The 14,889-nt window shown below is 29.2% G+C and overlaps 1 protein-coding gene across 7 annotated transcripts in view; it reads right to left on the bottom strand.

The window, feature by feature from the left end:
* LOC111678590 (mucin-19) overlaps positions 1-14,889 on the bottom strand; it is a 66,828-nt gene that overhangs the window by 27,620 nt on the left and 24,319 nt on the right. For 4 of the 7 annotated variants that reach the window (XM_046945257.1, XM_046945260.1, XM_046945258.1 and 1 more), the window contains one exon: positions 11,735-12,292. The exons of 2 other annotated variants lie outside the window; for them this stretch is intronic. In XM_046945257.1, the coding sequence (XP_046801213.1) occupies positions 11,735-12,292 (558 nt within the window). The remainder of the gene's footprint in view (positions 1-11,734; positions 12,293-14,889) is intronic. One more of the 7 variants, XM_046945259.1, reaches the window with a different exon arrangement.

The following is a 14,889-nucleotide window of genomic DNA, read 5'->3' as shown; positions in this document are numbered from 1 at the left end:
CAAACGTATAATACCCTCCCCACTATAGTGGTGTAGGGTATAAAAAGCGTCTCATGTAACTTGAAGCATAGAACGCGATGGAAGCATGAAAAGCGCGTAATGCTTTGACGCGTAGTGTCGAATTTCGGCTTTAATCACTGAAACTTATCTGCAGATATTGGAGCTGGGGTTTAGCAAGTCTACACTTAAGTGACTCTAAAATGCTACATATTCTTGGGACAATAGACGAACTTCAAACCTTTATTCTATTCGGTGCTAAAATCTTAAAAAATACGTTAAGGTATACTTCCCATCCATTTAAGCATAACTATGATTGCCAGTTGTCTCTGCTATTACCCTGCCAGCCACCTAGAGAGGCAAACAAGTGTTGATATGTACAAGTACTAGTATGAGCTTTCATTTTTTTTTTTTTTTGTTTTTTATTATATCCAGGGTCAAACTACTACACACTTGACGTTTGTTTGTTGATATTCTTCTTTAGATTATTAGTCGTATTATAATTCTTAAACTTATTGTTCTTCTTCATCTTCTTGTTGTAGTTGTTGTTTTGTTCAATACATATAAGGACGTATGTAAGTCTTTGAATTCTTAATATACAGTTCAAGAGAGTAGGTAGTTATGTTTTATTTTATACTAAAAACAAATATCAAAGAAGGGGGAAAATAAAACGACATCTCATGCTTTCTTTTTTTTCTCTCATTCTCTCTCTTTTGCTTTGCTTTTGTCTTAAAACAAATTTAGGTTTAAACATCTGTATGATTATGTATAAATGCTTGTTTGTCGCCTGCCATCCGCACATCCAACCATTTAAGTTATACGTATGTACATCAGCCAGGCTAGGCAGAGGCATATCCATAATCAATGCAATATTTGTACACACATACATATGTATGTATGACTTTAGACCAAATAACAAAAAAGGTAAAAAAAAAATTTTTTTGGTTGAAATTTTTCATAAGCCTTTGTATGCGTGTATTTGGACGAGTGTATATGTATCAATAAAATATGTACGTGAATTTTTCTCTTATCCATTTTTACAATAATACATATTTTAAAACCACCGTAACGTAGAGTAGCATAGAATGAGCAGGGCTTCAATATATGTATGTTTGTATTTAAAGTGTACACACATGTGTCAAATAATTATAATGGTAGGGTTGATAAAAAAAAATTAGTCAAATTTGGTACTTTTTTTATACCTATTTGATGCACTATAAATGTAAATAAATTTAGCTCTAGACAAACTTTCAGTCAGCATTTCTAGACAAGTTTTTTCGGAGGAGAGTTTCATTTCTGTGGACACTCGGAGGAGAATTGATATATATATATATATTTCAGACAACTTTCATCGGTTGTCTATAATGAAATAGATCAACTTTCCTCGATGGAATTTTGATCTATTCTAGACAAATTTCCTCTGAGGAAATTTTATCTTTTCTAGACAACATTCTTCTGAGGAAATTTGATCTATTCTTAACAACATTCCTCTGAGGAATTTTGATCTTTAATAGACTACATTACTTGGAGAAAATTTTATCTTTAATAGACAACATTCCTCGGAGGAAAGTTGTTTTATTCTAGAAAAGTTGTTTTATTCTGAAAAACGTATCGCATAGTTAATTTGATATATTCCAGAGAATATCACGGATGAAACTCAATCTGTCTAGGCAACATTCTTCGGAGGAAAATTTATATATTCTAGACAATATTTTTCGAAGAAAATATAATCTATTCTAGACAACTCTTGATCCATTCTGGATAAATTTCCACTGGGGAAATTTCATCTATTCTGAAAAACTTTACTCAAAGGAAACTTGATCTATTTTAGAGAACTTTTCTCGGAGTCGATTTGATCTATTCTAGACAACACTTCTCGGAGGAAATGTTATCTATTCTAGACAAATTTCCTCTGAGGAAATTTTATATATTCTAGATAGTTCACAAGAGAAATTTGATATATTTTGAACAATTTTACTCATAGGAATCTTGATCTATTCTAGACAACATTCTTCGAAAAATATTTGATCTATTGTAGACAACATTCCTCGGAGGAAATTTTATCTATTCTATACTAGATAACTTTACTAGGTGGAAAGTTGCTCTATTCTAGACAATTTCCACGATGGAAAGGTACTTTTTTCTAAAGCCGATCTTTACACGATCACACATGTTATATGATCTGTCAAATTTTTGTGTAGAAGAGTAAGGATCGGGTGAAACCATACGGATGGAAATTTGACAGTCGTATGGCTCTATTCATTTTTTTTAAATGATTCAAAAAACAAGCAGATCTGATTAGATCAGGGATGTATTTTTAGGTAAACACATACAATAAAAGTGAAACAGCTGTTTCCATCTTACTTTGTTATTATTTCATATGATTTTTAAACATTTTTGTTATACGAATGGAATTTTATTATACTTTTTCATTACACTTTACATAAAGTGTGATCGTGTGAAGTGTCCTTAAACAATTTTTTTTAGAAAAAAGTAGCTCTGTTTTAAAGATGCTCTAAACTGGTCACTGTCTTAAGACAACTTCTTCTTCATGATCTGTATAATATTCGTGTAACGGATTCATTTATTTGGTCATACATTAAGTTTAACTCTAAACCGTAAAAGAACACCTTAAACGATACTTCGTGGGTCAAGAAATAATCCACTAAGTGAACCTAATCTAAACTTAACTTTCCTTTGATATTAAATGTATCAACCAAACTTTCATTTTCTATTAAAATGTCAAGAAAATAACATAAAGTAATGAAAAAAGTACTTTCAAAAAAGTACTTTATTCCTTAAGCTCTTTCAATTTGGCATTCCTGTTATAAACTTAGATGGATTGAATTTATTTCTTTTGTTGTTTGTTTCCAGTTTTTCGTATGTATGTCGGAATCTTTAAATTATATGCTGATTTGTTAGTTAGTCGATACCATTACTACTCGTTCCAAACGTCTGTCTCATCATCATCCACATATTTTATGGAAATGTATATGAACATTAGCCTTAGTGTTCGAATGTGCATCAGTTACAAAAAAAAATTACTAATATTTTTTCTGTATTCTGTTGTAATTATATTTATGATGAGAATGGTAATGGTGGTTTTAACTCTTATTTTGTGCATTATTATTATTATTTTTTTGTTTAGTTATAGATTTTATTTCTAAGTAGACATTAAGCATTTTGTGGGTACATTTTGGTAACATAATTTTGAGGTTATATTTGAGTATGATTATAAAAGGTTGGAAACTAATTAAAGCTAGAGGTCCACACCACGCGTTCTACGCTTTCTTGCATTCTATGCGTCTGTCAAAAAATAGAATCAATGGATTTGTATGCTAAAAGTTACAAGCACAAAAGCGTAGAATGCCTTGACGCGTAGAATGCTTAAAGTAAATCTATTTTCTACTTTTATAAGCGTCACAAGCGACGAACGAACATATCAGCTGATTTTGACATTTTGTGCTGTTTATTTAATGCATACACTGAAAATAATCCATGCTCAACTTTACGAGAAAAAATTTCGTAACTTCTTTTTTCGTAATATTTACAAAAATTTCGTGTATAATACGAAATATTATTTAATAAAAACCTTTTCGATTTTTACGAAAGTACGAAAACTTTTCGTAATATTTTTTTCTTAAATTTTAGCGAAATTAAACATAATGATATTAATTATATTATGATTAAATAAAACTACAACATTTTTATAAAATTTAAGAAAAAGTATAATATTATTCTCGAATTATTTTCATAAAAAAAAAAAATTGAAAATTCGTGTGGAGAATAATTCTGAACTAAAATTAGAAAATTTATTTTAAAATGAACAAAAATGTTTGTATAAATTAATATTACGTAAATTTTATCATTTTTATTCAAAATTCCCTTTTTTCAATTTATGTAAATTAATTTTTTTAAAGAATATTTTGCAATGTACTAAAATATTTCGTACAATTTCGTATATATTACGAAAGAATTTCGTGGTGCGAAACAACCAACGATTCGTACAATGTACGACATTTTTCGTATATATTAGGCATGGATTTTTTCAGTGTATTTATAATTTTTTAATAAAATGAGTTTAATGATAAAAAATTATTAAAAACTGTAGAAAAACTCGAAGTTTTTTAAAAATAAAACAAAAAATTTACGCTTAAAAAGCATCGCATTTAACTTGAAGCGTAGAACGCGAAGGAGGTATGAAAAGCGCGTAATGCTTTGACACAAAGACGCGTAGTTGGACCTCCGGTTTAATAGACTATTAAGGAAAAAAATGAGAATAGGAATAAGGCCACCATATCTAAAACCGATCTTTGTTGGACGAACAGCATGATGTCTATGAATTATTTGTTTATTTTATGCAATGACTTTTGCAATGAAAGGACTCTTTGTAATTGAATTATATTAAAAATTTCCATTTCCCTAACAAACACCAGCAAAATGACCTTGTATTTATTTTAAAACCAAAATCGAAGCATTTAAAAATAGTTTTTTTAAACGGAAATTCTTAATGACATTTCCAATGAAATTGGTTTAAATTGTTCCTTGTGGTTCTACAAGGGTTAAGAATTATCATCTAATGCGCATTAAATGTTTCAGATTTCAGTTGCATAAAGTAATAAAGAAAATTTTTAAAATAGAAAAAAATAAATGCTGGGAAAATATTTCTTTTTAGTAGTTTTAACTATGAAAAATTCTTGTTTGTCCTTTTTTGTCTACCTGTCTGACATTTGATTTGTTTTTTTTTTAATTCAGTTTTCATTATATTTGGTATTTCATCAATATGCTGTCATTTTTAATTTGTTCAATATTTTTCTCTTTCGCTTAATGTTAAAACAAATACAGTCTGTTGTGTATATGCTGATAGTTTTAAATGTGACGTGTAAAAATTACTGTATACAGAATGACTACCTGGGCATGTGTAATTATTGTTTTAAGCGTTATAATTGTTTGTTGTTGTTTTAGGAGAGTGTTAGAATGTTTTGATTTATTTTAAAATATTGGAAATTTTATTGAAAATAAAAACTTTTTATACCCTTCACCTTCGTGAAAAGGGTATATATAAGTTCGTCATTCCGTTTGTAATTTCTATAATATAATTTTCCGACCCTATAAAGTATATATATTCTGGATCCTTATAGATAGCGGAGTCGATTAAGCCATGTCCGTCTGTCCGTCCGTCTGTCTGTCTGTTGAAAGTTTTGAGAGGTCCCCAGATATTGGCGAGATCGGAATCTTCAATAATTCAATTAGACATGCTTTCGAAAAGATCGCTATTTAAAATCAGCAAAATCGGGCTATAAATAACGGAGATATGAGCAAAAATCCGAGACAACCTCTGAAAATTTCATCAAAAAAGCCACATTTTTTTCATGCTTTGTTAAAAAAGCAACAACAACACTGTGAATTGGATAAAGATGTACATGTGCGTGTGGAGATGTATTTGGTTTTATTCAGCTGTGTATTTTTTTGTATGTTTGGATGCTGTTCTGTTCTCACGAAGGTGATGGGTATAACAAGAACAATGAGAAAAAGCAGCAATATGTTGGTAATACAGCTCATATTTGTTTGAGGGTGATAATACAGTTTGACGGTGGTATTACAGTACAACAGTTAATATTTCTTTCTGCTACAGTTTATATTTGTTTGTGTGTATGTTATGTGTGACATGTGTGCAGAGATACAAAATAAAGAAGAACTGTTTTTTTAAAACATACTTGGTGAAGGGTATATAAGATTATAGAAATATTACTTGTTTTTGGTACAATTCGGTCTTCAAAAGTACAATGACAGATTTGTACACCAATGACAGATTTTGTACAATTTTAAAATATGAAATTGTTATCAAAAATATGTATTTTGAAAACAAAGATTAAAGAACTCCCGACTTTGGACAAATTTAACAGTTAAAATAAAAACATTACGAAAATGTGATACTAGAAGAGATTATAACCAGATAGAGTACTTTATAGTTTTACTTTTTTCCGATCGCTTTTATATTCTTTGAAGTGTGGAATATGGACCAGAGATACAAGCTAAAACGACTTAAATCGACGGCGGCTGGCCGTCACTATTTTAAATACTCACTGTAAATGTTTGCGCCGCCGCCGACGATCATTTTGCATCGGCTTGTATCTCTGATAGGACTACTTTATAGACTAGACAATAATCTATAGATTAGTCTTTTTTGTACAATTTGAAAGTTCCATTTGTTATCCCTGATTAAACAACTGTTAATCAGGGAAAAGAGAGAGAGAAGGAAAGAGAGAGAGAGAAGGAGAAGGGAGAAAAAATCAAAGATATTTGAACATCTATCACGATGTCCCTCGAAATGACATCATATCATATAACTTTAGACTTTTCCTGAATCAACAAAATTTTTGGACAGTTTGTTTTGGAGGGTTTTTAAACTCAATTGAACTCTAACTAGAATTGATATTAAAAACATCTTCTACAAACAATTGTACAAACCCAAGATCTAACGAAAGTATTAAATGCCGAACGACTTTTGTGATCTAACTTTTTAACTTTTGCGATCAATATACTCGGGCAAATCATTATGAATGAATAAACGCTTAAATAACGCTACGCTAATTAACTAAATTTACTTGCAAATTCAGTTAATATTTTATCACAAATATGTTTTTTGCAAAGAGGATCATTATGGACTTAACGGGTTTGTTATTAAAAAGTATTAAAGTTTACACGCTATCATCTGATCTTATTTCTTCAAAAATGATGCCAAAGCTAGTATTACGTACAATAAAAAATCATTGCGGCACCATAGTCATCATAATTGTTTATGCTAATGAAATAGCGACAATTGACACCATGGAATCCAAAATTGTTCGTGTTATTTATGACATACGACCAGCAAGGTTGGAAATAATGACTGAAAATTAAAAGCCTATAATGCGCTATTGATAACCTTTTTATCATTACATTTAAAAGATTTATTTAGAATTATAATCATCCAGTGTCATTAACTATGTGGCAAAACGAAAAACAGTTTCCACATTAACCACTTTTAAACAATTTAATGATAAATTAATAAAATGCAAAGATATGAGAGTAGAAATCATTATCATCACTAGATCTTTGTCATACAGACGAGACCTCAAATGACATTCTCGGATTAATAACCCGTACGCCTTTCAACTCTGCTTTATCAACAAATAATAAATAAACTTTAAATTGCATATTAACCCCTTTTTATTGAAATATTTTTCTCAAACAACTAATCCAAAAAGTACAGTTACTTCTCACATGACAAAATCTATCTATAAACCAAAAAAATTGGCCAAACATAATTGTCAACTTCATAACACACGCACATATACTATACAAATGTCAAACAAATAACAAAGGATATTGAAAACGAAAACAAGAAACTGCATTATAACAATATTTGTATTTATAATCTAAAAAAAAAATCAGTGAATTGAAAAGAAAAATCATACAAATGTTATGAAACCACCACCGTTAACTCTAAACAACGCCCACCCTCTATGCGAAAAACGCATTATTATTTAAACACAAATCACTCATTAATAACCTAAACTAAGAACCCTACTACTTACTACCCTCAAAGGAGGCAGAAGGAAGAACATTAAATACTTAATAGAAAAAGTGTCAACAATTTGCAAAAGATTTTCAAGGGAGTGAAGATGAAAGAGAGAGAGAGAGTAAAAGATATTTTAACAGAATTTCAAAGTTTAAAACAATTTGTTTGGTTAATATTGTTTAAACAGGTTTAAAAGTTTTGAAATTTTTGAAAAAAGGTTTAATATTTTTTGAAAAAAAAAAAATAATAAATAAATTTTTCTTAAAAAATATATATATGAACAAGGAAGCAAAAGAGAGCACACACACACATACTTTTGATGGTTAGTGACAATAAGAGTTTGAATTACAAAAACAAATAACATACGGGATATATCTGTTAAAGTCAAATGGATTTTATCACGACTTCTTTTTGTTATTCCTATTTTACTCAATAGATTTTTGTTTTTATTTTTGTATTATTACTAGCATACCCTGGGTGCTTCGCTACCCTAACTATGTTCAATATCGTAAAAATATTTCAAAAGTACCATCGGAAAAACGAAAAAGTACAAAGATCTCTTTCAATAAATTCTCATTTAATATGGAACGTGTGTTCCGGTTAAACATTATAAAGAATCCATTTGAAGAATAGAAAAGTACTAAATAGTTCCCACTTACAGAATATTATTCAGTCAAGACCATGTATGTTAAAATTAATGTTCCTAGGTTAAATATTTTAGAAAATTAAAAAAGTACAATTTATGAGATAAAAAGTACTAAAAAGTGTATGTTTAATAATCATGTGTTTTCAGTTCATATTAAAGAACATACATAGAGTATGATTTGAAGGAAGAAAAAGTACCAAAAAGTGGAATAAAGTTTACCTAAGTGGAAAGTACCCTTTTCGCTTAGAAGTATACTTTTTCGAGAATTAAGTTTACAAAATGTTAAATCTACATATATACATATCACAGATAAAACTCAAACGATTCAAATCTGCATTCATTTATTCCAGAAAAATTGTGCTTTAAAAAAGGTACCAAACAATTTAGTCGAATTTGGTACTATATAGGCCTTAGTACAATAAATATTATAGAGTTAGTCCGTAATTTAATATGAATAATTCAATAAACCGAAAACGTTTTCTTAATGTGCTAAAAAAAAGTACCATAAATACAGTTTTCTCCCTTTTACACCTAAAAAGGACTGAATTTTTAAAAAGTACGAAACAGGTGTCCCATAATTTTGAGAGATGTATCCAAAATATTTAGTTAAATTTGATTATATTAATTAGTTAAAAAGTTATAAAAGGCTAAAAAAAAGGTACCAAAATCACCTTTGTTACACATTTTTACCCTTTAAAAGTACGAATTTCAAAAAAGTACCAGACACCCATCTGACCTTTTGAAGAGTAGATACAGGTGCATTTAAAATTTTTCTTGTATCACTAATATTATGTAAGATATTTAAGAAAACCTGTTTTACTCGTTTTTCCCCTTTTTACTCGTAAATGTGCAAATTTCCAAAAATCCCACCTTAGTGGATTTTTCAGCCGTTTGAGCTGTGCGATGATGAATCAGTCAGTCAGTAACACTACTCTTTTATATATATAGATTATGATTACTATTACAGTATTATACATACAAGGAATATGTACAATTTGAAGTTTAAGTTACATATTTTGCACACAAAAAGCAACAACAACAAAAAACAGCGAAAAATCGTATTTGAAATTTTTTGTTGGTATAATTTTATTTGGGGGTTGAAATGAGTGAATAAATACCCATAAATTATTCCTGCTGTTTTTGTTGAGGATTTGTTGCTTTTATTTTAGTATTTCTTTACTCATTTTTGAAAATCTTTTAACTGTCATTGTAAATGAGCAGGCGTTTTAGTGTGTTTTATCATTTACCACCTTCGTTTCCCCCTCTTAAATTTTATTCAAAGTTTTTTCTTTCTATTTGATTTGGTTTTATAGTTTTTAATGAATTTTTCGCAATATTTTGACATTGTCTTTTAGTATGAGAGTTGTATTACAAAATACTCAAGAGTTAATAAGAGTTGGAGAAGTTTTGAAAGTGGGAAAATGAGAGTGTAACAGGGTTGCTAAAATTGGTATAATTATACTCTAAAATTCGATCTTTATAAGTACATACGATGGGTCATAAATTAGCTATTGAAAACAATACTAATCTGTGAATTAGTCCTTGGGCTATTAAATATATTGTTCTATAGTCTATGGTCTTGAATATAGACTACACTTTTCTCTAGGCTATAGACTATTTCTTTCTCTCTTCTATAAACTAGTGGTTACTCTAGTCTATCTATAAATCTATAGTCTAGACTATAGACTAATATATAGTCTAGTCTATAAACCAATATATAGTTTAGTCTATAAACTAACCTATAGTCTAGTATATGGACTTATATATAGTGTAGTATATAAACTAGGCTATATTGTAGACTAGACTTTAGATTAATCCATAATCTAGCCTATAGATTAATCTAAAGTCTAGCCTATGGACTAATCTATAGCATTGTCTATCTAAATCATAGTCTATCTATCAAATCTATAGACAAGTCTATTATTAGTCTATACTAGAGACTAATCAATAGTGTACTATAGTAAATAGACCAATCTATAATCTAGTTTATTGACTAGTCTATAGACTAGAATATAGACTAATTTATAGCCTAGTCAATAGACTAATTTTCATTTCAGTATATAGACTAATCTATAGTCTAGACTATAAACTAATCTATATCTATAATCTAGTCTACAGACTAATCTATAGTCAGTATATAGACTAATCTATATTCTAATCTTTAGACTAGTCTCTAGTTAAGTCTAATAGACTAATAGAGTAATCTATAATATATGGACTATAGATTAATCTAAAGTCTAGCCTATGGACTAATCTATAGCATTGTCTATCTAAATCATAGTCTATCTATCAAATCTATAGACAAGTCTATTATTAGTCTATACTAGAGATTAATCAATAGTGTACTATAGTAAATAAACCAATCTATAATCTAGTTTATTGACTAGTCTATAGACTAGATTATAGACTAATTTATAGCCTAGTCAATAGACTAATTTTTATTTCAGTTTATAGACTAATCTATAGTCTAGACTATAAACTAATCTATATCTATAATCTAGTCTACAGACTAATCTAGTCTATTATATAGACTAATCTATATTCTAATCTTTGGACTAGTCCCCAGTCTAGTCTATAGAGTAATCTATAGTATAGTCTTAAGACTAATCTATAGTCTAGTCTATAGACTGATCTATAGCCTTGTCTAAAGACTAGTCTATAGTCTAGTCTATAGACTAGTCTCTTGTCTAGACTATAGACTAATCTATAATCTAGTCAGACTAATCTATAGTCTATTTTATAGACTAATCTATTATCTAGTCTACAGACTAATATGTAGTGTAGTCTGTTGACTAATTTATAGTCTATACATTAAAACATAGTCTCGTCTATAGACTATATACTAGTCTAAAAACTAGTTTATAGTACAGTCTTAAGACTAGTCTATAGACTGATCTATAGTCTAATCAATAGACTAATCCACAGCCTTGTCTAAAGTCTAGTTTATAGTCTAGTCTATAGACAAATCTTTGGTCAAGTCTTTTGTCTCATCTATAGTCAATTGTCTAATTTATAGACTATCATATTGTCTTATATATTTTCAAGAATATGGACTAGTATATCGTCTAGTCTATTGCCTATTTGGTAGACTAGTCTTCAGTCTATGGACTAGTCTTTTCACTAGTCTATACAAAAGATAACGGTTACTTTGCTATAATCTTAAAAATTTCCCCGACTTTTAACAACCAAAAAACAAAGTTCAATAATACGAGGTTATCCTTATCTTTAAAGGATTCCAAAGCTTTATACATATGAAAGGACTTAAATTAGTATTAATTGAAAAAAAAACTGTAAAAAATCATGCTTTCTTTTAAATAACAAATATTGTAAGTGTGGTATATATGTATGGTTGTGTAAAAATATGTTGTATGTGAGAAAATATTTCATGAAATTTTTGTTTTTTTTTTAATCTTACAGCTAATAATGAGGATGATGAGTGAGTGAATTAAGTGAAAAAAAAACTTTAAATGATGAAGAACAAAAGAAGAAGTAAAAAATATATAGTATTGTTTGGAACGAACATTTACATTATTCATACTAACCAAATACATGGCCAGTTTATTGATATCCAAATTAGCCAATTGACTAACGTCGGTCGTATTCAAAATGTTCAGCATTAAACTAATGTCGGCCGCTGTTGGCATGGGTGTAGAGGTAAGTGCAGCAACAGCAGCACTAGCTTGTTGTTGCTGTTGCTGCTGTTGTTGTTGCTGCTGCTGTTGTTGTTGTTGTTGCTGCTGCTGTTGTAGTTGTTGCTGCTGTTGTTGTTGTTGCAGTTGCTGCTGCTGTTGTTGATGTTGATGTTGCTGCTGCTGTTGCTGTTGTTGTAATTGTTGCTGTATAGAAGCATTTTGAGCAGCATTTTGTGCAGCAGCGGCAGCAGCCGCCGAAGTACTTGGTCCCGTTGATAGTACACTATTTTGATTTTGTATCAATGATTGTAAACTACGACTACCAGGATCTTGATTTGATGCATTAGCAGCTGTAGCAACTCCTGAAGTGTTTTGCATCTGCATTTGCATTGATTGCAATGTTGGAGTTGTTGGCACCGACAGCGGTGGTGTCGAGGAGACCAAAGCTTGTAGCTGTCATTAAAAGTAGGGAAGTAGGAGGAGGGATTGTTTTTGTTTAAGATTTATATTGTTGTTTTTTGCGATTTTTTAGAGTAATGATTCCGTTTGACATGAGATGTAGCAATATTATGCATAACGATTTTGAGGGTAAGGGATTTGAGCAAATTGAGGTGAATGGGGTTTGGGGAGGGATTATAAATCAAATTTTGTGTGTGAATTTATTTCTTTTGTAAAGTAAAAATATTGTTATTATTTTTCTTGGTAATAATAGTAGTTGCAGTAGTAATAGTAGTAAAGTAGTAAAATTTTTAATTAATATGATTTATCATTTTGTAGAGTGTAAATATATTTATCAAATGGCCCTAATTTGGATCTCAATAAATGCCAATAACTTTAAAATTTTATATGTTATCATTTCTTGTAAATAATAACTCAACATCATTTTTTCTCTATAATTTTAAAAACTTTTAAAAGTAATAAAGTTTTGAATAGGTCGAAGAAAAGATTAAAGAAAATCTCTTTCATTTCGAAAACTAAGCGACCTAACTTTTGATGGCAACTGAGAACCTAATCTTAAGTATACATAGATGAATTATCTGCTAATAATTCAACAAATCACTCAGAAATGGAAAAACATTTTGAGATTTTGAGAAAACCTGGATCTTAGACAAAAAGTTTAAACCACTTTCATCTCAAGAATTACGTCTTCGCTTATAAGAATGTTTCTCCGGAAAAGAAAACCTCCATCCTTGATCAATACATTCATTGTCGAGTTGTTTTCATCTCTCACACTATGGATTCAAGAAGCACTAACAAAGATATCGCTTAATCAACACAAAGAATTAACTTTTTACAACAATTAAGTAACCGAATCGTTTGACGAAAGCCACTTATCTTGCATGAATGGGTAAAATTTCCGCGAATGATCTATCAAATGTTTTGAAAGACTTGAGACGTATATTGTTCGAAGAAGGTAATTGCATTTCGTTTCGCAACTCCCAATAACAAGGTCAGAATCCATGTTATTGCATTCTCGAATCATTTGCCTTAATAAAAACTTTGATTTTAGTTTAAATGATTCATTGCCGTGCTGCTTTGTATGTATTACAATGCAATGCTTTCCCATATCATTTGCCGGAAGGAAAACTTTAATCTGAAATAGAAAATCTAACTGTTTGTTCATATCGCAAACTTTGGATTCAAACAGAACCAACAAAGAAACCGCCTAATCAACTAAGGGCCAATCTTTAGGTGAAGGATTTAAGATTCGAAAGTTGTTTTTGAATGTTTAATCAGCTAATCTTGTTTGCTAGTTTAAGCGCCAAATGGAGATAGTTCAAGAAATACAAAAGTGTAAACAGCTGATGCAAAAAACAATTGCAAAACAGTGACGTTTTCTGTTGTTTTGTATGACAACACTGCGAATCTTATACTCAAAAACATCAAATGGGGATTAACATCAGTTGAATTTAGATTAACTAATGTGATTATTATTTGGCATTTGATGTCAACTTAAAAACCCGCTCTAAAAGATTTAAACTTTAATACGTATCTTTTGGAAACCGAACAAATAATTTCTGTACAAATGAAATATTTGTGTTAAATCTTAATTCTTCCAATTGCTCTAATTTGTTTAATCTCATCACATCACATGCAATGGAATTCGAATTTAATTTTAACGAAGAATAGTATATAGAGGAGCACATCCTCTGTGACAGTATATCCCTAGCTTAACTTAGAGTTTGCGTTGTTAAGTAACTTATACTTAATAGATCTGTCGGTGGCAGAAATCAAAAGTACAGCTCTCTTCTCATTAGTCCCTATTTTCTTGAAAATTATTTTGCAGATTTATGTATAAAGGATGAGGAAATAGCAAAAAACATAGAAAACAATATCATCACATTATTAAACTTTTTTATAAAAAAAGTTTTAAATTTTTCAAATATTATTTTTTCTTTCAACGAAACCTAAAAATGTTCACACATACTGTCCCTATTTTCCACACTAGATGTTAAATATTTAATAATAATAATAAATTTTAGTATTTAACTACAATAATATTTTGCCTTTTTATACTTAAAATACTGTTAAAATAGTGGACGGCATTCAGCAGTTTACTTAAAAAATTAAACAAATTTATCAGTTTTTTTTTAATACAGATTACATATTACACAGAGTTTTTGTAATTTAAATAAATTTTACTACTTTGTACTACTTTACTACAAAATATTACCAAGGTAAACAATAAACAATTGTTTCTTTACAGTTTTGCATGAAAGTCTAATTTTGTTTAGAGTTTCATTAAAAATAATGGTAAAAGCCAAGTAATGAAATGTATAAAAATGTTAAAATACTTTAAGATTAAGTTTGCACATTTAAAGTTTATTTAAAAAAAAAATAATTTCTAAATCCAAGTATTATTGTTTACAGCCAAAATACCCAAAAAAACAAGTTAAATAATTAATAAACAAAATTTAGACAAAAACTACTTACAACTACCAATAGAATTTTGAAAATTTTTTTAAGTTACCAGTAATTTACAAAAAATGTGCAAAATTGTTAAACAATTTTTAAAGGATATTGATATTTTAAAATTCTTTGCAAATAAT

The sequence above is a fragment of the Lucilia cuprina genome, chromosome 2 (genome assembly GCF_022045245.1).
Source record: "Lucilia cuprina isolate Lc7/37 chromosome 2, ASM2204524v1, whole genome shotgun sequence".
Taxonomy (NCBI): Eukaryota; Metazoa; Arthropoda; class Insecta; order Diptera; family Calliphoridae; genus Lucilia; species Lucilia cuprina.
This window is presented reverse-complemented; position numbering and strand designations above follow the sequence as displayed.